Here is a 24,987-nt window from a genome sequence, read left to right on the forward strand (position 1 = left end):
TACCCTTTAAATACATTCGAAACGAACACGAAGCTTGCACTCGCAGAAGACGGAGCTTGCAGACGCAGTCGCAACCATTTCGCTTCTCCATCAACTCAAGCGGTTTCGGCTGCTTCGTCCTCCCTGTTCGACACCGAAAAAAGACCCAACCCGCCTAGGAGGCCCGCCTAGCCGCTAGCCGCCTAGCAGCCCGCCTAGCAGCCTAGCGCCCGCCTAGGCCGATTTTTCGAACACTGCGACTGACTGATAGTCTGAAACCCGAAATTGAAAAAGTTTAGCGGCGAATTTGAGCTCGAGATTGAGATTGGGAAGCCAAAGCAAGCACAAGTCAGGTCCATAGAAGAAGAGATCATGAGACTCTTTATTCATCTAATTCCATTCCTCTCCCTGTTTCCGCCTTATTCTCTTCTCTCTAGACTCTCTCCCAACCAGGTTTTTGAGGTTGAGGCAATGACCCTTCAATTTTGAAGGGTAGCAAAGATTATTCAAAAGGTGACAAATATTTTAACAAAACCCTCCATTTTACCTATCATGCTTTGATTCTATGAGCCACATCATCTCCATTCTCCCCTTGTATATATGGATGATTGAGTACACGCTAGATGGTGAAAGTTTTTTCTTTTTGATATACTCTTAGTGGTGCAATTGGTTGTTCTTATGTCTTCGTCAGAACCAAAGGCTCCTCTTGGTTAGCAGAATTCAAAGGAATATGGTTCCAGTGACCATCTAGTAGATGCAACTTTGCCTGCTACTGAAGTCAAATCATCAGAACTGAGTATAAGGAATGGTACAAAAAATCTTCACTATTATTATCAACAGTGTCTTCTGCATCACGATTCTCTTTCTTTGTTTTAATGAAAGTTTGTAACTTAAATTTGTGTTTCTTTTAAAAAGAAAAATTATAAATTGCTCTTATTGTAGAGTTCATGCAATAGAATTTGGTTAGTAAATATGTTGAGACAGACTTGTTGTACCTACTCAGCTTTTTTTTTGTTCAAAATATTTTGGATGTGTTATTAAAAGTGTGAAGGCAACATTTTATTCCTCTGGTAAATGGATGGTATATGTGCAATGCTTATGATTTCTTATCTCAGTTATAGGAGAAACAAAGACTTCCGTAGCTTCTGGAAATGAGCATACTGGGGAGAAGCAATTAACGGATGTCTTAGTTAATTGGCGAAACTTCTTATAAGAAGATGGAGTCCAAAATAGTAAAGGAGCCACGCACAGTTCCAACAATGAGGCACTCATCACCTATTTCCAGTCCAGGCAAGGGATATGACTTACAAATTATTATTTTATTTATTTTGGAACTGCAGAATTGGTTATACTTTAAGTCTTCTTTTAAGTTTAATAAAATTGGTAATATATTTAGGTGTTATTTTTGGGTGTCCAATTCTTTCCTAACAAGTTAAGAGTATACATCTTCGCAACATCGAAATTGTAGCACAGTTGTGATTGTTGTTGGTAATTTTGTTGCCTTGTCATTTATTGAACCTACCTTCCTTCCTTCATGTGGTAACACTTGTGTTGTTGAACATAATCATGCAGACGGTGAAGAAAGAGATCTCGTGAATATTTTTGCTAGTCTCAATCTAAAGCCTTCGAATCTTCCTGCTCGAGATGCTCCTTGGAAGTGGGTAACTTCTCCTTTTAAGATGTTACATATGTGTATTCTATCATGATTTCAACAACTCATGTTGTGATTTGAATTAGAGTTAATATATTGTTTGGTATTAGAAGATGATCAGAAAAATGTTGCTTAAGAATACGTGTGGTTATTTATTTATTTATTTTTTCAACTTAAATCTTCTAGTGGGATCGCTTTTGCATCCTATGTTGATGTTCTGAATGCACTGTTTCGTCATGGCTGCTGTTTTACATATTTACATATGTCAAGTTAATTAAGTGCTCTCAAAAGCTTCATTGATGTTTCTTTCTTTAGGGGAGGCTTCATCCTTGATGCAGCCACACCGGGAGAATTCATTGGTAGGTTCCAAGCACGACCTTCATGTAAGGTCCATCCTAAAGCCTATGCATTTTCACAAAAAATGCCTCTCATCCTCAATGCTAACTGGTTTCCTCGATCCAATCTTTGGACTGATATCTTCCAAGACGATGACCCGTCCTTTAAGATGTTGCCCTTTACTTTTTCCCTGATGAAAACATTGAGAGCTCTTTTCTGTCTTCTGGTTGCATGGTTTTGATATTTGAGTTATGTGGGTGATGCAACTATCATAAGGAGATGTTGCCCTTCTCCAATAATTTGTTCAAGTCCTTCTTGGATAACGATGGGGAAGTTGGCCATTATCATGTCATGGGGAAGTTGGATCCACAATCCCCATGACATTGAGTAGAGCAGAGCCTAAGCTGCATAATTTGGGGGATGACATTGACAATGATTCTCTTATGTCCAAGTGCGCCTCTGTACGGGGAGGATGGTCTGCGGCATGGAAATTGATTTTCGCAAAGTGTTTGATATGATTCTCCAAGTGGCTATGGATGGGAATTTGAGGCCGGATCAGATGGGCAAGAAGGTGTTTGTGCTCACCCGTTTGGAAAACTTTGATAGGGCTGGTGGTAGTTGCTGGGAGTCGGATTATGAGGCATTACAAAAAAATCTTAAGGAGAAAGGCTACGGTGATGCAGTGCCACATATTGTGTTTTGGCATCTCGACCCCTATGAGACGGTGCCCGTGTCTTGTCGTCGGCGACCAGGGGTGGCCGTAATTTGTGCAAGTCCTTCTTGGATAATGATGGGGAAGTTGGCATGCACCATGTCAGGGAAGCAGCCCTCTCTGGCCTACGGTATCAAAATTTGGTTGTAGTCGATTGAGAGACTCCTTATTGTGACAACAATTTCTAAGTTTTTGCATTCTATCAAAAGTTTTTCTCATTAGATCAGCTTTTAGCTTGTAACTTGCTTGGTTGACTTGTCTCACATAAGATCAATGTTCTTAGTTATGATGACAGTATGGGGCTGTGCTTCTTTCGGGCATGAGTTTGGAAGCCTTTTATCCAGCTATTGATGATGGTTTCTGTACTATGATTGGAGAAGGATCAGGAGCAGGTTACCACATTAATGTCCCCAGGGAAAATGGTCGGTGTGGGGATGCAGACTATTTTGCAGTTTGGGACCATATTTTGGTTCCTGACTTAATTAACCATTCAATGATTAGCAGGAGTAACTGATCTGGAGCTCCATTACGTAAGTGATCAGAAAGTGCAAGAGCGTCCATGAGTTTTCCTTCATCTATCAATTTGTTAAATGACAGCAATCAGTGACTGGAAATAGTAATACCACCTTCAATTGTAAGCATGATGACAAAATTATCTGAAAATTAGCAAACAACAGGAGAACAGAATTGCAGCCAATAACACACCCTCCCTTCCCTTTAAAAAAAAAAGGCAATTCCAGATAACTATGCTCTCCAAAACCAGATAATTTATGCATAAAAGTCCATTGAAACTAAAGTATATTTCTCCTAAATTTCCTTATTTTTAAACAGCCTTCTGTCAATCCATTGTTTTTTCAGCACTAGAACCAGTCATACGATCGATCATGCTTTCTTTCTAGTGGAAGATCCCCGAGTATGAATCTTAGTTGGTCATACAATTTGAAAAATTGACTTAGCAATGTGAGTCCCACCTTAGAATTTAAAGTAAATATGCCAGAATGTATAGCAAACATTCATACAGAACACCGGAAGAAGATAACAATAGAAGTCAACTGATGAAGTGATCAAGTAATTGTCCATTTGAATGAATTTTGAAACCAGACAGAACTACAATACCGCTGTGCAGCTTTCTCATACGGTTCTTTTTTTTTTCCAATCAAAAGAAAGGAAAACTGAAGTGTCAAGCTCCGCAACGTCAGATTTTGAAGAATCATCCCAAGGTTCAGTAGCTGCACCATCTTGCCCACTGGCGTCTGGTAATGCTGTTGAAACACTGCTGCTACCAACAATGTCATCAACTTCTGACTCTGTATCACTATCAATCTCACGTAGTCTCTTGATCCACCGTCACCATCAGGTGCCTGCAGCAATCCACTGTCCAAGGAGCTCGATATAGACTTAACACTCTAAGCACTTACTGCAGCCAGGAGACCTAACTGGGAGCACAATGAAGAAAAATCCAGATCATGTATTGTAGAAGCCTCACCATCAGTAGCACAAGAGACTACATCTAGAGAAACTAGAAAAGTGGAGCCATCTTTGCATGCAACTGAGACATATAAGAACACCTATAATATTTACCTTCAGAAAGTAAGATGTCAGCAATTTCATATTAACTGATTATGTGCTATCAACTTCAAATATCAGCATCTATTTCTATCATTTGGAATAATGAGGTCATCATATTTTGTTTGGCCTGGGTAATCATTATAGTTTATAATCGTTATAAACTACCATTTTCTTATGGGATAAACTACCATTTGCAAACCAGTGATCTATAACCAATATCCAAACAACAATTCATGCACAAGAACCAATTGATCATCATATAAATTCCCAGAGAAGAAAAGGCTTGTAGCTCACAGGTTAAGTAGCTTAGATGGTGCGGGACGTAATACAGTTAATGCCTCCTTCCACTGCCACTGGCGTTCAGATAACAGAAGAAGACGCTGCCAAAATTCACAACTGCCATTCCCACTCTTCAATGAAATGTTTAGCAATTGATGCTCTCCATTCCAATGCTTGTCTTCCACCCCTACTTACGCCATTACTTAGAGCATGATCTAGTTCAGTTATAAACTTATAGTTGAAGGAAGACAGTGATGTAATATATCAAGTACTTTCCCCGTGAAAGATACAACTAATCTGTTTCCCTCTTCACTTGTTAGATCTGTTTGCTCTGAAGCACATGTGTAATGTGATTCAGAATAGCTACATGGTGAGGCACAATGAGACTAATTGAGATAAAGATCATCCATATTTAAAAGCAAACTTATGACATTCGCCATCATGATCTGCATCATTCCAGAAGGTTTATAAAATAACTACAATGAAGAACAGGAAAAAAGATGCAGAAAACTAATAAAACTGATGATATATATCACAAACAAATTGAGAGCATTTACATTTCAAAATCACTATCTAGCATGTACTCGATCATCCATATATACAAGGGGAGAATGGAGATGATGTGGCTCATAGAATCAAAGCACGATAGGTAAAATGGAGGGTTTTGTTAAGCATATATATAGTGTGATCATCATATTTTGCTAGAATTGAAAGCTAAGTTTATAGAACATCTGTCAGACCAGCCATGCTATATGGGACTGAATGCTGGACAGTTAGAAAACAGACATATTCATAGTTCCTGTAGGTACATATTAGCCAAATGTTACAACCAGCACAGTGATATGCACACCTCTATCTCTGTTTCTCTAATGGCATATTAGCCATTATTAGACACAAATTGTTAAGAGATCAGATTAAAATATTTGTCACCTTTTGAATCCTTCAAAATTGGAGATGTTTGCTGAATAATCTTTGCTATCCTTCAAAATTGAAGGGTCATTGCCTCAACCTTAAAAGCCTGGTTTTTATAGTGAAAGGGATGTCAATGAACTTGAGGTCAATCCTTCTTCTAAAGCATTTTCAGCTAATGAAGTCACAGTCCTTTTACACTAATGGAGGCTCGATAAATGATATTTCATGTTGGTGTGTTAATATGGTGCTTTTGAAGTCAGTTTGAAAAGTTAAATATAATTAAGAGATTCCCAACCCATTCGTTAGCAAATGCACCCTCTAGTTTTTTTAATTTGTTTTCTTTGGAGTTGAGGTGGAGTTCACATAACAGAAACACAGATGCTGATACAAGAACAAATATAAAAGCTTAAATGAATTAGATTTTTCACTTGAGGTGGTGTAATATTTCAATTTTTTTTTTCTGTTCTTTGGCGGGTTGGTTTTGGGTTCCCATGCAACTTGAGCAGGAGACAAACCTTTCTTCTTCTTTTTTTCTCTCAGCAAACAAGAGGGCATGATGAAATGTCAAAATCTATAACAGAAATGCAATATCCAAAGAATGAAAAGCAGTCCAACCATGAAGAACCATCAATGGATGAATATTGAATGCATAAAGATTTATCAAGTTTCAAGCAAGAAGAACCAAACCAATCAATCTATTGCTTAACCAAACTAGAAATAAATAGTCAGAATTTGAGATTGGGGCCTAAAAACCGAACCTTGTTATTGGCAAGACCACAGAAACAACATGATAGGATAGCTTCATCATTTCCTTCCACTGAAGACAGACACCAAGTCAGAAAATTTTGTATTTTTTTCTTCTGCGCCATGCCGTCAAGCGAAGAGAGAAGAGAATAAGGTGGAGTTGGCAGAGGGAGGAATTGCCGTAGCTGTCGTTTGAGAGAGAGCCTAGAGAAAAGAGAATAAGGCAGGAAACAGGGAGAGGAATGGAATTAGATGAATTAAGAGTCTCATGATCTCTTCTTCTATGGACTTGACTTTTGCTTCACTGCTTCGGCTTCCCAATCTCAATCTCAAGCTCAAATTTGCAACTAAATTTTTTCAATTTCGGGTTTCAGACTTTCAGTCAATCGCAGTGTTCGAAAAATCGGCCTAGGCGGCCATCTAGGCGGGTTGGGTCTTTTTTCGGTGCCGAAAGCGAAGAAAACAAATAGAAGCTTGGGTCGATGGAGAAGCGAAATGGCTGTGAGTTCGACTGCAACCTCCGTCCTCTGCGACTGCAACCTCCATCCTCCGCGCGGCTATACGTTTAAAATATTCGAATATATTAATATTTCGAGCGTATAGCCGAGCGGCTATACTTTTAAAATATTCTAATATATTTGGCCGGTATAGCCACTCGTTAAATATACAATTTTGTCATATCATTTTAAGGTTTGGGGCTAAAATACCACTTTGAGCTAGAGTTATTTCTTCAATTATTTTGTTTGTATAAGCGATATTGGGGAATGAGAATTTAAATTCTTTCCAATACCTCCTATTCTAATGATTTTCAGCTATTAGCCCATTGGGCAAGAGTAAAAAAATGGATTTTATTTATAACAAATAACACGGGTTAAACCCATAAATACAACAACAAAAAAAAGGGATCCGCCAACATTTTGTGGATCAAAGACTGTTGAATTTCAATGTATAAAATTGCTTGTATCAGAATTTACCTTCTAAAATGTCCATCGTAATTATGAACCTAACCCAATTACTGCCGTTTTCTCATTGCACTTGACAACCCTACTGTTCTCTTATGAGATATATCAGTTCGTGCGGCTATACGTTTAAAATATTAAATAATTTTGCCTTTAGCAATTCTCAATGTACTTTGGAAACACCATTCACAGTATGGGAGCATACAATCGCCAAGTTTGCCATTTGGATACTCTATTAGAGCATCCCCAAGAGTCTCCAAATTTTACCCAAACTCTAGCTAAAATAGCTAACCACTTAAAAGGTGGTTCCTCCAGCAATGCTCCCTATTTTAGCTAACCTCAAATATTTTATTATTTTAAATTCATTAAAAATTTAAATAAAAAAAACCAAAATGAAAAGTAGCCCACCACCGAACCTTTCTTTTTCTTCTCTCTCTCTCTCTCTCTCTGGCGCAGCTTCCAGCCATTTCTTTTCTCTCTCTCTCTCTTGGGCAGCTTTCAAATTTGGTGAGCCTTGAATTTCTCTCTCCACCTTGCTAAATGTCGCAAGCCAAAATGGCGAGAGAGGTTGCGACGCTGCTGGAGCATTGTTTTTCCTTCTTTTTCCCTAAAATAGCTAGGGATGAGAGAGTAGAGAGTCTCCTGAAGATGCTCTTGGTTGTTTATGTAAACATGAAATCTACATCTTAAAGTCTTTACTTGAGGCGATAGGTATACAACCTATACATCTTAAACCCTTTAGTACCCTTTCATTGCCACAGGCTCACAGTTGATAATCTAGAACAAATATGTTATTGGAAAGCTTATTGATCGTTGATTCATATATGTAAAATGTTGCTACTAGTGTGTATGGATGAGGGTGAGGGTAAGGGTGAGCTAGCCATCAAAGGGAATATGCATGGTTCAGTTCCCCAAGTCTTCTCAGTAAGTTATACAACACCAAACTCAGACTACATATATATGCTTTGGGTTGGGATCGCCAAGTAAACAGAAATAATTACTTGAGCCTCTAAATAGCTTTCAAAATAAAAACCAAGCAAATAGAAGTCTTTACCACAGTCCACAATATCACATAGAGATTCAAAATAGTCTTTAAAGTCGAAATAGCCATCTCGGACTACACATAATGGTTAAAAACGACACAAACACATGCTTAAAGAATCTGAAAATTCTGGACTGGTTTCCCTTATCACTAATTGGCTAAGTGAATATGATTGAAGTGACTCTAATTACATACCTTATAACACGTGCACATTGCAAATGGCATTTTAGGAGATCATTCCTTACGCAATTTGGGAACTTCATGAATATTTGCCCCAAATATGAAGCACTTGCGTTCATTTGTTGAAAATGCTTTAAAAGAATGACCAACTTCGAGTTCATTGAGATCCCTTTCACTATAAGAACAAGGTTTTTGATATTGAGGCAATTACCCTTCACCACTTAGCATTAGAACTGTAATTGGCATGCTTGGTCTATCTACCTGGTTACGCTGCACACATTAAAGACCTACATGCATGAAATAATCTCACAATCTCATGTGGATCACCTGAGTCCCCTATTGATGTATCAAGCACTTCAATGGACCAGCCTTCTGTGTATAGCATCCATGCCTAAAAGAATTTATCAAGAGTTTAAAATCATTGTGCTTACTTAAAAGAGGAAGAAAAAAAAGCAATGAGTAAATCCTATGTTTCTCTTCACATTCACTACCTCAAGCACCAACCCACCAAAATTATAGACATCGGATTTTATCGAGTAGAAGTCATCAATTGCGTATTCTGAGGACATGTAACCACTACAAACCAGTCAATCAAGAACTAAGTTCATAAGCAAATCAAGTATACTATATGTATGTATTGGTTCTTTTGTGATATATACTTACTATGTTGCAACCACTTTCATGTGTTTTTAAGAGCACAAAATAATTCATAAAAATTAATTACTATTTGATAAGTAATTTATGAAACAAATAATAACTAAAAGCTAATTAGTAATTATATTGATTAAATAAGACTAAGATATTATTCAATTAAAAATATTAATTAATTAGCTATTCCAAAAAAGAAAAAAATTTATCCCTATGAAAATTAAAGTCCAAAAAATATTAAAACATAATAATTACTATTTATTAAGTAATATAATTTATGAATTTAATTAAAATATTTAATACTAATTGTTCACTAAAGAAATAATAATTAAAACATACTTACTAATAAAAGTAATTAAAATAAAGCAAAGATATTGTTTAATTACAAAAAATAAAATAAAAAAACCTAAAGAAACTAATTTTATATTCCATAGAGCCGCCTAGGCCGCCTAGGTGGGCGCCTAGCCCGATTTGTCGAAAATTTCCTTGTGATTCTGTATGCTATCGACTTGATCTTGCCTCTTCTGTTGCCTGCGTCAATTCTGGTCAAGCGTGGAATTGAAAATTATCCTTGATGTTGTCTGCTAAAGAACAAATAGCATGCGAAGATCACCTGTTAGACTCTTTTGTTGAGAATTTCGTACCAGAAATCAAAGTCCACTTCGGGTAAGTCCTCAAAATCCTCAAAATAATCTTGTTCTGGTCTTTTTCTTTGTTGTTTTTACAAGGAAAACTGTATCTTATTCAAAACAGAGAAAGAAAACCTACATGAAAGATGGGCTAGAAAGAAAACAGAGAAAGGAAAACTGTTTCTTTGTTGTTTTCGTCTTCAAAGATATCTTGTAGAAAACCATCAAAATCAGACCAACAATCATGACATGACGTATGAAATCAGATTACATTCAGCTCAAAACTCTGTCCAATCAACATGAGTTACACCAAAGTAGTCTTTGAAATGCTTTAACTTACACGCCCCAAGAGAAGGTAATATAATATTTCTGTTAGTTTTGATACGTTAATATAATCACTACAAGAAAAACACCCTTTCTTGACGGCTAAAAAGCGTCACGATAACCGTTAATTGACGGCTCGGAAAGCGTCACGGATGCCACTGTTAGGAAAGAGGTACCCCCATACTTGACGCTTATTATCCGTCACGATTTAATGTTTCCTGACGGTTATGAAACGTCACAATCTCTTCTCTTGACGCTTTTTAACTATCAACAAATATATAAATTTTTTATACTTGAGAGTTGTTTCTTGATGGTTTTTAGCCGTCAAGAATAGTGAAGGAAAAAAAAATTAAATCTTCATAAACAAAAGGTACAAAGAAATAATTAAATTGCTAAATAATTACATAAAACAAGAAACTGAAATCTCACATCCACTAAAATAAAATTATTGTATATATAAATTTAAGTACTAAAAAAATGTTCATGTCAACTATCTGGGCAAACGATATTAAAAACATATAAGCATAGGGAAATAAACAAATTGATCTATATAGAACTTGTCACTTGGAAGCTTGACTTTGCTTGATGGGCCTAAGATTGCCTTTGTGGTATGAGCCCGCACTAATCACATCAATCTGCTAAGATGTAAACGTATGAATTAACAAGTTAATAAATGTCGACGGAACTAAGACTAAGCAGAATTCAGATTATGCCTTAAATAATCTCTAATCTTTAATAATATATATAATGCTGAGATTATGAACCTGTTAAGTCCTCACTTTGTTAAACATACATATTCTTTGATATTTAAATAATGTAAAGTTAACAAAGATAATATCAAGCAAAGAAGTTCTATGATCAAAAGTATTGAATGATAGCCTAGTATTGAATAATAATCAAAACACAGAAATCAGTGCACCTAAATAATGAAATACAAGTCTCATACAACAAGATCAGTCACATGAAAGTATATGTGAAAGGATATAAGAGCACAATTGCATATTTCACTCTAATGTGTTACTAGGATTAACATTTACTTACATGGGGTTGAATAGAGATTGATAAAGATATCAATTGACCAATAATCAAATGTACACATTTATGGCAGCATGTTGATGCACATTTAAACAGAAAGTTAGAAATCATGAAGTATAAATATTTATAAAGCAAAGTTCACTCAAATGAAACTCTAGAACAGTTAGAAATATTTCTAAAGCCAAGTCACTCACATGAGAAGCTGCAACTTTTACTTTCAACAATGCTATTAGAGCTTCTTCTGTACATACATGAAGAGATTTTTTTAAAAGAAAAAACCTATATTTTTAAATGATGTAACACAAGTAAACAAGGATAAGCATGCATCAAGGAGAAATGTAGACCACTAAATTAGCAAAAATAATCTTTAAATTCCACAAGACCTTATAATACCTGAAACAAGTCAGGGGCCTTCACAAATTCCACAATTGTGCGCACAGTTTCCTCATTGGCTTCACTCAATATATATGCATCTTCAACAGCAAAAGTAGCTAAGTACTCTTGCTCAGGAATTTGAAAGACTCCTTTGCCAAGCTGAAAATACAACACAAAAATTAATCAATTATTCCTCAAACCATTTGAACAGGCGTACACATACAAAAAAATATTATAGTTCACAATTTCCACATAGCATAACATACCTTTTGTGTTCTTTTAAAACATTTGAGATGGTAAGAAATAGTTGCCTCTTGTCCGAGATCCCAATATTCCACTCTTTCAAGAAACTTTCTATCTTTTTGAACTAAGGGATGACACATTCAGTGACCTTTCCATTGATTGCGAAATTTAGAGAACTCAAGTAGACAAAGAACCAGTTGTATGGATTCTCCAACAAGTTATATATAGAATACAAACAGAGCCAAAAGCCCAGACAGCAAGACACAAGAACTGGGTGGCCATCAAGACACAAGAACTAGCCAAAAGCCAGGGCTAGAACCAAGCTTCTCACCCAGTCAAAAATAAATACGAAAATGAACAACATAAAAGAAAAACATAAAAACCCATAAGACAAGGAATTAAAGACAGAACAAGAAATTGACTCCTTAAAATTCCTAGAAATGAAAATCAAGCAATTCATAGAAAATTGCAACACTAAGGAATAATTTTTACTAGCATCCAAGACTAGGAGAGAGAAAGAAATGACCAAAAATAATGAGAACCATAAAACCCATACTAGAATCCAAATACTCAATTAGGAAAACGATCCAAATATAGAAAACAAATTAAATCTGTATCAGATTCATGTTTTCAGACTTGAACTTTTAAATAAAATGAACCCAAATACAGAAAAGAGATCGAATCCATTCTGGTGTATTATAATCTAGATTTCAAAGAAAACGACCTCAAATTCTAAAAAGTGATGAAGAAACGCACCTCAGTTTGCAGTTGACATAGGAAAAACTCGATTCCGGTGATGCCGCTGAACCAGAGCAAGAAAGATTCTCCAACATCATGTCCTTCATCTCATCTCCTCTGTCTGCAGTCGGATCGATCACCCACACCATATTTCATGGGTTCCACTGCCGCTCGTGAAGCTAAGGTCTCCGATCGAATCGGGTCTCGGGTCTTTTTTGTGATTTTGCAGATGGTTGTGAAATGGTTATGGATACTGGTGTTTATCGGGGTCTGAGTGGTCGAGTTGAAGCTAGTGTTTGGTAGGGGTTGTGCTCTCGTTAATGCTGATTTGTGGGTTTTGCAATCTGCTTAGAGTGGCTGAAAACCCAAAGATACCAACAGAAAAATTGGAAAGAAACTGAGAGATCTTGAGCAAGAGAGTAAGAGCGGAAAGATGATTAAGGAGAACATAGAAGAATTGAGCGAGAGATTGAGAGCAGAGAGACGAGTTGTGCGACACAGTGATCTTGAGAAAAAGAAAAGGTTGGGCGGCGCAAGACAGTGAAAGAGAAGGGAGAAAAATGGAACCGCATAGTGCTTAGGGTTTTCTTCTTACATTAAAAAACAAATAAAAGATTAATTGTCGGTTTTTTTGGAATGGTAACTGACGGTTTCTAAAAACGTCAACAAAATGGTGTTTTACCTGACGTTTTTGAAAAAACGTCAAAGCTATGGTGCATTAGCTGACACTTTCTACAAAATGTCAGGGAAAACGGGAATATAGTTGACGTTTTCTAAAAAGCGTCAAAGCTTTGTAGAATAGTTGATGGTTTTTTAAGAAACGTCAACTATGAAGTGTCAACTAATGCCTATTTTCTTGTAGTGAATAATACTATCATATTGTGTTGTAACTCGCAAGTTTGTGGGAGTCTTTTTTGTTTTGTGTGCATTATGCATCTTGTTCTATCTGTGTTCTACAAGAGCTTAATAATATAAGGGAAAGAGGTGCTAAAACAATCAAGATGGTGCAAACCAAACAGTACAAAGAGAACAAATACAAAGCTATTGCTACTGGAAAAGAAAAGGAATTTAATTGAGTGACTGGAAAATATACATTGATTTCAGATGATTGATTGTGTTTAAACATTTTGAATCCGAAATATTACCTTATGTATTTAGTTGTATTATACCCATGCAACACACTAAAATGTATAGCAAATGTGGACAGAAAATAATTCAGTTCTTGAGGTACCTTTCTTTTCTTCTATCTCTCTCAGCCTCATCAAAACTCATGTTCAATTCATCATCATCATCCTTATGGCCCTTGAGAATCTCACATGAGAGAAAAGAGAGTAAACGTGAACCGAGGACAACATCCTAAAAGATATACGACCTTGAAGAAATCCCGAGGACATATATGCCTTGAAGAAATCCCGAGGACATATATGAACCGAGGACATATATGCCTTGAAGAAATCCCGGCAAGTCATCCTCGGCTCATATCTACTCTCCTATATATCTCTTCATGCAAGACTCTTAGACAAATGGAGTTATTAATGATCACCACTGCATTTCATTACTTTCATGCATGCAACCTTGTTATCCAATTTATAGGCCTCTTCGTGGTTGCAGGAGTTTCATAGTCTGCTCTTGGGTCAATCACCTTCAGTCCCCCTTCAGCCTATTCACAGATGGATTGCGCCTAGGGACGGATTTGCCAAAGTCAACGTCGGTGGAGTGTGGCTTGCTGCCGATCGTTGTGGGGGTATTGGGGTGGTGATCCGCAACGAGTCAGGGAGCGTTCTGGCGGCTTGTTCTAAAAAACTTAGGAATATTGGGTCTCTTGATCATCTTCACGCTGTGTCTTTGCTGGCGGGTATCCGGTTGGCTGTGGAGTTGAATCTCCAACGGGTTTGTTTCGAGTGCGGCTCCGCCAAGCTTGCTATAACTGTCTCGCAAGATACCTCTGTTGCTTCTAGTGGGGGGGTTTTGATTGATGACTGTTGTGTGCTCCTCTCTCACTTCCAGTCATCTTCCGTGGCCAATGTGCCTAGGCTTTGTAACCGTGTCGCTAACAGGCTTGCCTTGTTTGCTTTTCATTTGCACCAAGATTGTTTTTGGTTTGGTGAGGCCCCTGAGCTTGTTCAGGAACTCCTCACCCAAGACTGTTGCCTCAGCTAATCTTCATTGCAATGAAACGGTTTATTTCAAAAAAAAATAGCTAGGCATATATATTGCACACGCCATGTTTGCAGTTAGGTTATTCCATTCAACGTGTCACTACATAGAATGCTTTCTTTTCTAAGTATCTGAAGCATATCGCAAAGAAGAATCGAGCAATAGTGGATAAAATCTTAGCAATTTTTGTGGGTTTGGCCTAAAATTTTAGTTCAGTTCAAATTTAATTGTCTCCATCTCTACCACGCCTTCCTTCCTTAGCTTTTTGGAGAAGGCTCTCTTGGTTGGCTTGACGAAGCAATCATTTTGATCATATCCTTTTGGTCGATCAACCATATATGTTCCTTGGATTGTCCAACTGGGACATTCAATTTGTGCTTTATTCTATACGCTCAAAACATGCATGCATGCCAACAGTTTTTATTTTATTTTTTTAAATATATATAACAAAGGAGGTAAGGCGCAAGGAGGTGCAGCTGCACCTCCCCTCGCCGGAAAAACCATTGTAGGTGCTTCAAATTGCCCCTTTACTCAACTGGTGTATAGATTACCTTATTTCCACATTTTCAACATTGAAGTAAATGTATTTGTCCTTTTACTTTCATTTATTTTTATATTACTCAATTTACTTAAGTTTACAACGTAAATAAGGAAGTACCTCCTATTTGGATTCAAATAAAAATACTAGAAAATCAAATTCCCACCAAATCAAAATATGAAAAATCGGTTTTAGTGCAAAATATGATTTATGCTAAAAATGATAGCTCATTAAGTCAATATATACTTCATACTAAAATCCCAAAAAAACAAGTTTTCTTATGTGATGTGTAAGGAATAAAAGCCGCCAAAAATTATCTTGAGAAAATGATTATTCCAAAAAACCATTTTTCATATTTAGTCAATATTGCACATCCATTAAAAAATTTCTAGATCTGTCAGTGCACGTGAGAGAGTCGTTTCGTAAACAAGTGTATGCAAGTTTTTCTTACTCTTTGAGATGCCATATCAAAGAGTAATGGTGAGAAGTTTCTTGGCTCTTTATTGAGACTTGCTATTGCTAGTTGGATTCCCATCGATACTGCCTGCTTAGTGCTCCTTAATTTAATCAGGTCAATTAATTAACAACTGGCCTATCCCATAATTTTGTGGTGGAAAGAGTAGGTAGAAAGAGCTGTACGTTCATAGCCAGCCCAAGTATACTCCAACTCTAAAACTAAGCTTTACCAAACTAATTAATGGGGTGACTGGATCTTCTTAGATATAGATCCATTTTCCTCAAGATGTAATGGATGCAGTCCACGTGCTCTCTCTTTTCAATTACAGTCCAGTCTCACCAATTAAGCAATTAGTATGTTCATAATTTTTTAAAAATTTACAGGATATGCCACTATCATAAATGGAATTATATGAAAACACTTTCCTAAAATTCAGTGTTTCCTTATATATATGTGTATGTGTATGCATTTCCTTATAAATATAATGCGTTTTCCTTGTTAGATTAAAATAACTTTTAGGGGTTCTTAGATCTAGGTCTAAAACGATTAGTTGTCATTGGGTCTAGTGCTCGTGTTTTTTGTTTTAGATGTAGGTCCTTTGACATTTATTACTTTTTTGTTGTGTCGATTTTACCCTTTAAGGTAAATAAGGAAAACACATTGAAAATCTAAATTTAATGCATTATTTCCTTGAAATTGAATTCTAAATTTTGAATTTTGAATTTTTTTCCCTTGATAATATTCCTAATATATAGATAAAATACAATTTAATCAATAAAAAGTAAAGACTCACATATTATACCAATCGATCAGACAAGCACCCACATTAAATTATGTACCTGACATACAGATAAATAATGTTAATACATACAGGTATATATGTACTTGCCTCATAGGTAAGTGTTTTTTTCTTGAGTTTTCTTAAGCAATTTTTTCTGGAGGTTCATATTTATATACATACGTACATGTCTTCCATGTAATAGTGTTTTTTTTTTCCCCAAAGAAATTTTGTATGAATTTTTATCTCAGTTGAGTTTAAAGATCCATACCAAGATATTATATGAGTTCAATTAGCTGGGCTAGAGGGTATAACTACATAGACTAGAGGTAATTTATGGATTTAATTACCTGGACCATAGGTAATTTATGGGTTTAATTACCTGCATACTGCATACGAGGTGTATGCATAGGTACCTTACCTATTGTTAAGGTATGAAGTTTTTATGAACTCTTATTACAAATTTTGATGTCGGTATACCTTGGGAAAATTTCAATTAAAAAAATAGATTTGAAATTAAATTAAATTCAAATATGATATAATTAATATCCTACAAATCAATAACTTACCAGTTTTAGGAATTCATAATTAACCTTATTTATGTTTTAGGTGCATAACTGGAACAAAAAATAAAAAATAAAAAAAAGTAAATATCAATAAATTGAAATAGGCATGTAATCTTATGTGGCGCAAAAGTCAAAGGATTTGGATCAACAATAATTTCTACGTGGATTGCACCCAAAATCTCTCCTCATAATTGGACTTATGCCAAGTTTTCAGTAACTTTTAATGGTTGTTGTCTTTCGTACAAATATTGGAGTGAACTAAATATGGTTGGCAACTGAGAGATTCATATCAAGCTTTTTGAGGTGTAATAGGGGAATGCAGTTCTAATTCACAGTTGATAATTGTTGATAGCTCAATAGGGAAAACAAACGATAATTTACTAGAGCTTGCCATGGCACTTTTCCTATGAAGTGCCATGTCATTTGTCAGATTCAAAAGTTTTAGCTTCATAGAATATTGATTCAATCTATTCTCCAATGTTTGTGATAAGGAACACAAGTTTCCTTGACAAAATATAGCCCACAAAAATGAATTTTGCTTTTTATGAGAAAATCCAATTAGAGATTGTGATACGCCAAGCATCTTGCGCATTTCAACATTATCATCAACTCGTTGACTGATTCAACTAGTTATCTGGAAATTTTGTATGAATTTTTATCTCAGTTGAGTTTAAAGATCCATACCAAGATATTATATGAGTTCAATCAGTCCCGGCCCTGCCCAGGGGCAGTCAGTGCGACTGCCCTGGGCCCATTATTCAAGGGGGCCCCAAATTTTTTTATTATAATAAGTGTTATATTATATTATAATAAATTGATTTAATATTTTTCCATAATTTTTAGGAATAGGATATTGAGATGAATCTGAAATTTTGGAACAAAGGATCCATAACGAGAGTTTTAAATGAAATTCTTTGACTCATTGGTATCATGGTATGGTATCCATAGTTGGACATTTGTTTTCATTATTTAGGAATATGGAAGACATTGCTCAAAGTCTAAAAATATTTTCAAATAAATACTTTCTCAAAAAACCCAATGCTTAGTTGATAAAACAAGAAGTATACTAGTATTAGTGATTAATGTGTGTAGGGCATATTTTAGATTTTCGCCCTGGGCCTTTGAAAACTCAGGACCGGCCCTGAGTTCAATTAGCTGGGCTAGAGGGTATAACTACATAGACTAGAGGTAATTTATGGATTTAATTACCTGGACCATAGGTAATTTATGGGTTTAATTACCTGCATACTGCATACGAGGTGTATGCATAGGTACCTTACCTATTGTTAAGGTATGAAGTTTTTATGAACTCTTATTACAAATTTTGATGTCGGTATACCTTGGGAAAATTTCAATTAAAAAAATAGATTTGAAATTAAATTAAATTCAAATATGATATAATTAATATCCTACAAATCAATAACTTACCAGTTTTAGGAATTCATAATTAACCTTATTTATGTTTTAGGTGCATAACTGGAACAAAAAATAAAAAATAAAAAAAAGTAAATATCAATAAATTGAAATAGGCATGTAATCTTATGTGGCGCAAAAGTCAAAGGACTTGGATCAACAATAATTTCTACGTGGATTGCACCCAAAATCTCTCCTCATAATTGGACTTATGCCAAATTTTCAGTAACTTTTAATGGTTGTTGTCTTTCGTACAAATATTGGAGTGAACTAAATATGGTTGGCAACTGAGAGATTCATATCAAGCTTTTTGAGGTGTAATAGGGGAATGCAGTTCTAATTCACAGTTGATAATTGTTGATAGCTCAATAGGGAAAACAAACGATAATTTACTAGAGCTTGCCATGACACTTTTCCTATGAAGTGCCATGTCATTTGTCAGATTCAAAAGTTTTAGCTTCATAGAATATTGATTCAATCTATTTTCCAATGTTTGTGATAAGGAACACAAGTTTCCTTGACTAAATATAGCCCACAAAAATGAATTTTGCTTTTTCTGAGAAAATCCAATTAGAGATTGTGATACGCCAAGCATCTTGCGCATTTCAACATTATCATCAACTCGTTGACTGATTCAACTAGTTATCTGGAAATTTGTTTGTAGTTAGAATTCAATCCATGAGGAGCCTATGAAATTTTAACATCTGTTTAGCAAGTAGGAGTTGTTTGTCTTTCTAAAGTCATGATAAGCATATTATATTTTAAGATTTGGAATATGCCAATATTGACTGGCACAGTGAGGATGTGGTTTTCTGTTTTTGCTCCAAAATTTAAGCTGGAACAACCACTCTAAATTAAAATGCTAATTAGATTTTTATTATTGTTATTACTAGAAAAATGACGTGTAGGGAAATTATTGTAAAAAGAAAACAAAAATGTGAAGAAAAATAGATATTTGAAATGGTGAATTATAATAGGATAGTAAAAAAAAAATACATATTATAATATAGATGAAATAGGAAATCTGTCACAGTGAAAAATTTCTTGCGCTTTAATCTAGTTTTGCTTCTACAAGAATTAATGAGAAAAGTTTTGCTTTAATCTAGTAGGCACGTGTGCCCATTTCATTAAATTTGTGCAAGTGTAAATGTTGATCAATTCAATCGTTATCTACGTCTAATAACTACAAAGAGGAAAGGACATTTTGGTTGCGAAACTATAAAGTTTCCACACAAAAAACCAATACCAATTGGGACTCTTTGGGATCTTTTTCTAATGGCATTAATTATATATATGTACAAGAGGGGAAGAGTTTTTTAGACACACACACTATCAAAGTACCATGAAAGTTCAAATATAAAACCATTGGTCGGCAAAGGCCATTTTCAACTAGACTATACCCGATTGACGTAATATATGCTATTAGTTTTGAGTAAGACTAACTTGGTTATGGACCTATAGCAACTAGCAACGATGATAAGATCGTAGAATTGTATGCCATCATAAGGGCGCACGGGGTGGAACAATATTCTGGAATATCCCGTCTCTCATGTGAGAATTTTCTTTGCTCCTTTAGTCAATTAATTAACAACTGACTTATGCCTTAAAGCTAATTAATGTCACATTAATACACATGTTTTAACTGTTTCCCGCCACACAATTTTTGCTTAGTCACATCTTGTCTCATAATTGACTTAATTTGTATAAAATTACATGTGTGACATTACCTAATTCTGAAGTGATAAATAACGCAAAAGTTCTACCATTTCGTGGAAAGAAGTCTCTCATCACTTTTTCTCCTTGTGGTTGTTTGGGGGGCAGGGGGAGTGAATAAATATTGGCCCTATTTCCATGTGTGCATGGAACAATGAGCTAAGAAAGGACGTCATTTTTCAAAATTATGTACGTCATACACTGCCCCTTGCCCATTACCCCGCTCTATATAACCTTAAGACACCTTCTCACAGTTAATAAAAAAAAAACCACCACCTCCAAAATGAGTATCCTCAGAAACCTCCTAGTCTTCTGCATCCTATGTGTCACTCTCTTCTTTGCATCAACCAATGCAGCTCATTTTGATATCCTAAACAACTGCGCCTACACCGTCTGGGCAGCCGCCACACCAGGAGGCGGACGCCAACTTAATAGAGGCGAAAGTTGGGCCCTAGACGTGGCTGCTGGAACCAAAGGGGCTCGCATTTGGGCTCGGACCGGTTGCAGCTTTGATGGAGCTGGACGCGGGAGATGCACAACAGGTGATTGTGGGGGTGTCCTCCAATGCCAAGCCTATGGCCAACCCCCAAACACCCTAGCTGAATATGCCCTTAACCAATTTAACAACTTGGATTTCTTTGACATTTCCCTTGTTGATGGCTTTAATGTTCCCATGGACTTTAGTCCCACGTCTAATGGGTGCACTAGGGGTATCAAATGTACGGCTGATATTAATGGACAGTGTCCTAGCCAACTGAGGGCTGAAGGAGGCTGCAACAACCCTTGCACTGTGTTCAAGACTAATGAATATTGCTGCAATTCTGGGAGCTGTGGCCCTACAGATTTTTCTAGGTTTTTCAAGAGTCGGTGCCCGGATGCTTACAGCTACCCTAAGGATGACCAAACAAGCACATTTACATGCCCTGGCGGGACCAACTATAGGGTTGTGTTCTGCCCATGAAGAAGCAGATACATCTTCTAGTTTATAATATCTATGAATAAGTCTGACGCAATAAAATTAGTTTGGGGGGGCTTTGTCATCAGCACATGTAATGGTGTGCATTATGTAAAACAAAGCACCTGTACTCTCTCACTCGGTTCAGACATCATAACGAAATGAAAGTCTCAGTTTTTCATTTTCTATTGAGTAGCACCATCTTTAATTTCGATCTATTCGATGAAAAATGATTGAACAATAAAGTGTGTCAAACAAAGTAGGGTAAATATTTAGTTATGCTCAGATACGCTCATATTTTTATTCTTCTCCAATATGGAGGTATTTATATAAGTACAATCCTAAATAAAATAGGAAATAAATCTAAATTACAATAGAAAATATATCTAAATTACAATAGGAAATAAATCTTAATTATAATTGGACTAGACAAATAGGTAAGTAACTAAAATCCTAACATAGTAAGGAACCAAAATCCTAACTAAGTAAGGACTCGCCAACACCCCCCCTCAAGTTGGGCAAAGATATTTCGCATGCCCAACTTGACAAGCGAGTCATAGAACACCATACTTGAGAAGCACCAATTGTAGAGAAGGTCTTTTTGTCAACTACGAGTGAAACAAGTGACAAACTAAAGCAAAGTTCGCAGCGGAAACACAAGAGCAAACCCTAAAAAATAGGGCACATAGCAGAACACAGAAACCCTGTGAGCACGGCAGTAGATAAGGCAGAACACAGAAGCCCTGTGAGCACGGCAGAAGATAAGGCAGAACACAGAAGCCCTGTGAGCACGGCAGTAGATAAGGCAGAACACAGAAGCCCTGTGAGCACGGCAGAAGATAAGGCAGAAACCAAACCCTAAAAAATAGGGTAAGGCAAGGCAAACACACTAGCAAAGGCATGAGCAACAATACTGGCACCATAACAGGTAGGAGCAACAAGGCAGAGACATAACAGGCATCATCAACAGCAATACAAGGCATTGGCACCAGCAACAACAGAGACAACTTCTCTTCACTCCCCTTCTCCCCCTGAAGAGAAGGGGTCGATGAAGCCATATGATCAATGGTACTTGAGAAACATGCACTGACTAACACTGAGATGTAGCATAATCAGCCATGGTAGATAGGTGGTTAAATTGCAACGGAATAGATGAGCAGCGGTGACAATAGCAAGGTAGGCAGCGATGACGGTAGCAAGGTAGACGGTGGCGGCGGCAGACTAGGATTATAAGCTAGATGTATAGTGCAACGGAAATAGGTAGTGTCTAGGGTTAGGGTAGAGACAGATCAAAACACAGTAACATCATCGGCAATAACCATAGCAACAGAAAGTGAAGTAAACAAAGGCAACATTAACGGCAACAATAGCGGCAACGGTAACATCAACGACAGTAGTAGAGGTAATGACAACGACAACAGCAACAGCAACAGTTCTTCCATATCAACTTTAGCTAATTCACACAGACAACTTCTCTTCACTCCTCCTCTCCCCCTGAAGAGGTCATCGGAGTCAAGAAATAGGCTATATCTTCATGGGAATACATCAAGGTAATGGGGATACGTCAATAAACATATCCTTTTCACTCCCCCTCCCCCCCTTGAAGAGGAGGGGAGGAGAGCACTTCAATTGCAAGGAGAACGCAAACACAGGTCACAAGAAAACCTAGGCTCTTATACCATGTCAAACAAAGTAGGGTAAATATTTAGTTATGCTCAGATACGCTCATATTTTTATTCTTCTCCAATATGGAGGTATTTATATAAGTACAATCCTAAAAAAAATAGGAAATAAATCTAAATTACAATAGAAAATATATCTAAATTACAATAGGAAATAAATCTTAATTATAATTGGACTAGACAAATAGGTAAGTAACTAAAATCCTAACATAGTAAGGAACCAAAATCCTAACTAAGTAAGGACTCGCCAACAAAGTGAAACTCTTACGATCATCATTCATGCTTTATTTTTCTTAATGCTGGGCGATTTTGTTTCATATATTACCTAATGAATGTGAAAATTTGGTTACCTAAATTCGAAACTAATGTTGAAGCTCAATGGGTTATAGCTCTTCTATCACAAAAGGTATATCATCAGTGGCCATTCCTAGTAAAAGTATTCATATATGAAAAAGAGACCTATAAATCGAAAGCAATTCATGTTTCAGATGCAGTTTGAGGGCTCTAGGGAAGTTTCTCTTAGGGTCCGTTTGATAACTATTTCAATTTTAGTTTTTTATTTTCATTTTTTGTGCTAGAGTAGTGAGGGTAAAAGAGGGAGAATGAAAGTGAGAATGAGAGTGAAGATGGGATTGAGAGGGAAGATGACAGGGGAGGATGAAAGTGAGGAGTAACAAAAGTGAAAACAAAAATTAAAAACTGAAAATCTATTTGGAATTGTTTTCACTTTTGTTACTCCTCCCTCCCATCATCCCCTCTCATTCTGTCTCTCAATCTCATCCTTACTCCCATTCTCACTCTCATTTTCCTCTGTACTCTACCACCAAAAATAAAAACTAAAAACTAAAATTGAAATGGTCATCAAACGAGCCCTTATTTTCTTTGGTTTATTTTTCAGATTTTAGAGTGTTTTGGTTCTATCTCTTTTGGAATGCAATTGTCCCTTCACCGTTTGGTCAGCAAAGTATTGCAAACTTTGACTATAATATTCCATTAATAATAATAATAATAAATCAGGCGCAAGTCTGATTCTTAGAAATTCTCTTATACTCTTTGAGATTTCTATAGCAAATTGGATAAACCCCATCACCGGAGGCTGTGCTCTGTGCTCTCTTAGTCAAGTCCATACGTTTTTTCTTTGGAGTATTGACAAATTTGTATGTTTACTTTTGCGCATTAAGCCAAAAACAAATCTGAACATAAATTATGTATACGACTCTATCGTTCTATTGTAGAATTGTTCTGCGACCCAAACCGCAAAAAATTAGTGGTTCTCTTAATGAGGAAACTAGTCTTCGATTTTTTAGAATTAGAAGAAAAGCTAATAGATCAATTATCATCTCGATATATTCAAGGGCGGAACCAGGAATTTTTCAACAGGTGGGCTAGCTAAAATTATTAGCTTAAAATTTAATGATATATATATATTTTATTGTACTTACAATTTCTATAGTCTTTCTAAAAATAAAAGTAAACATTAAATCATATAAACCACGCTAGTTCATAGTTCCATAGACTAATTTTCAGTAAGTTTTAATATAAACCAAATAGGGTTTAACACCATAGTGGATTGAACATCTAAGGCTTTTTATCTAAATTGACATTAGGTCCCTTCATGCATTCATATCATACATGAAAAATTGTTTTATGTAAAAATATTGAGTAAGTATGAAAAATGGTTTTTAGGAATAATCATTTTCTCAAGATAATTTTTGGCGGCTTTTAATCCTCACACATCAAATAAGAAAACTTGATTTTATGTGATTTTAGTATGAAGTATATATTGGCTTAATGAGACATCATTTTTAGCCTAAATCGTATTTTACACTAAAACCGATTTTTCATATTTTGATTTGGTGGGAATTTGATTTTCTAGTATTTTTATTTGAATCCAAATGGGGGGCACTTCCTTATTTACAATATTGTAAACTTAAGTAAATGGAGTAATATAAAAATAAATGAAAGTAAAAGAACAAAGACATTTACTTAAATGTTGAAAATGGAAATAATTAGGTCACCTGGAGTATTGGACTAATATTGAAAATAAGTTAAATATATAGGTTTTATATTTTTTTTCTTAAAAAACCACACTGGGCTACAGCCCACTGTAGCCCTTAGTGTGGTTCCGCCATTGGATATATTGTTAATATCGACATCATCGATAGTATTCCATTATATTGATAGTAAATAATTTCAGTCTTTATATCACATAAGTATCGATAATAATAATCTTATTTGAGAACGATGTATGAAACTAAATACGTCTTAGTAAAAAGTAAGGATTTTTAAGGCCCTTAATATTCTTAGTCCAAAAGATGCCTAAGGCTAAGGGAGGGGGAGGAAGCAAGTCAAATTCGATTTTCTTTAAGAGCT

The 24,987-nt window shown here is 35.9% G+C and overlaps 1 protein-coding gene, 2 long non-coding RNA genes and 1 pseudogene across 7 annotated transcripts; 2 read left to right on the plus strand and 2 right to left on the minus strand.

Moving 5' to 3' along the window:
• The first annotated feature begins 24 nt into the window (after positions 1 to 24).
• On the plus strand, positions 25 to 3,633 carry LOC110753268 (uncharacterized). Of its 3 annotated transcripts, XR_015835938.1 has the most exons (5): positions 25 to 492; positions 671 to 787; positions 1,095 to 1,269; positions 1,552 to 1,636; positions 1,946 to 3,633. It is a non-coding gene; the product is annotated as an uncharacterized LOC110753268 (long non-coding RNA). The 3 variants fall into 3 exon arrangements; XR_015835937.1 differs by having other exon boundaries at positions 25 to 787; positions 1,946 to 3,632; XR_015835936.1 differs by lacking the exon at positions 671 to 787 and having other exon boundaries at positions 26 to 492; positions 1,946 to 3,631.
• A 205-nt stretch (positions 3,634 to 3,838) lies between these two features.
• Positions 3,839 to 6,727, minus strand: LOC148294498 (uncharacterized). The gene is made up of 3 exons (XR_015835939.1): positions 6,197 to 6,727; positions 4,542 to 4,972; positions 3,839 to 4,114 (listed from the first exon to the last, which is right to left on the minus strand). It is a non-coding gene; the product is annotated as an uncharacterized LOC148294498 (long non-coding RNA).
• A 3,667-nt stretch (positions 6,728 to 10,394) lies between these two features.
• Positions 10,395 to 12,939, minus strand: LOC148294499 (uncharacterized). Of its 3 annotated transcripts, none has more exons than XM_088252823.1 (4): positions 11,641 to 12,939; positions 11,393 to 11,533; positions 11,194 to 11,240; positions 10,395 to 10,599 (listed from the first exon to the last, which is right to left on the minus strand). In XM_088252823.1, the coding sequence occupies exons 1-3, from the start codon at positions 11,755 to 11,757 to the stop codon at positions 11,229 to 11,231; spliced, it is 270 nt and encodes an 89-aa protein (XP_088108949.1). In that variant the 5' UTR covers positions 11,758 to 12,939; the 3' UTR covers positions 10,395 to 10,599; positions 11,194 to 11,228. The 3 variants fall into 3 exon arrangements, with proteins under 3 accessions (XP_088108949.1, XP_088108950.1, XP_088108948.1); XM_088252824.1 differs by having other exon boundaries at positions 10,395 to 10,602; XM_088252822.1 differs by lacking the exon at positions 11,194 to 11,240 and having other exon boundaries at positions 11,641 to 12,936.
• Positions 12,940 to 20,222: 7,283 nt separating this feature from the next.
• Positions 20,223 to 21,118, plus strand: LOC148294500 (protein P21 pseudogene; annotated as a pseudogene).
• Positions 21,119 to 24,987: the final 3,869 nt, after the last annotated feature.

This window comes from Prunus avium, chromosome 5 (assembly GCF_965620075.1).
Source record: "Prunus avium chromosome 5, drPruAviu1.hap1.1, whole genome shotgun sequence".
Classification (NCBI taxonomy): domain Eukaryota; kingdom Viridiplantae; phylum Streptophyta; class Magnoliopsida; order Rosales; family Rosaceae; genus Prunus; species Prunus avium.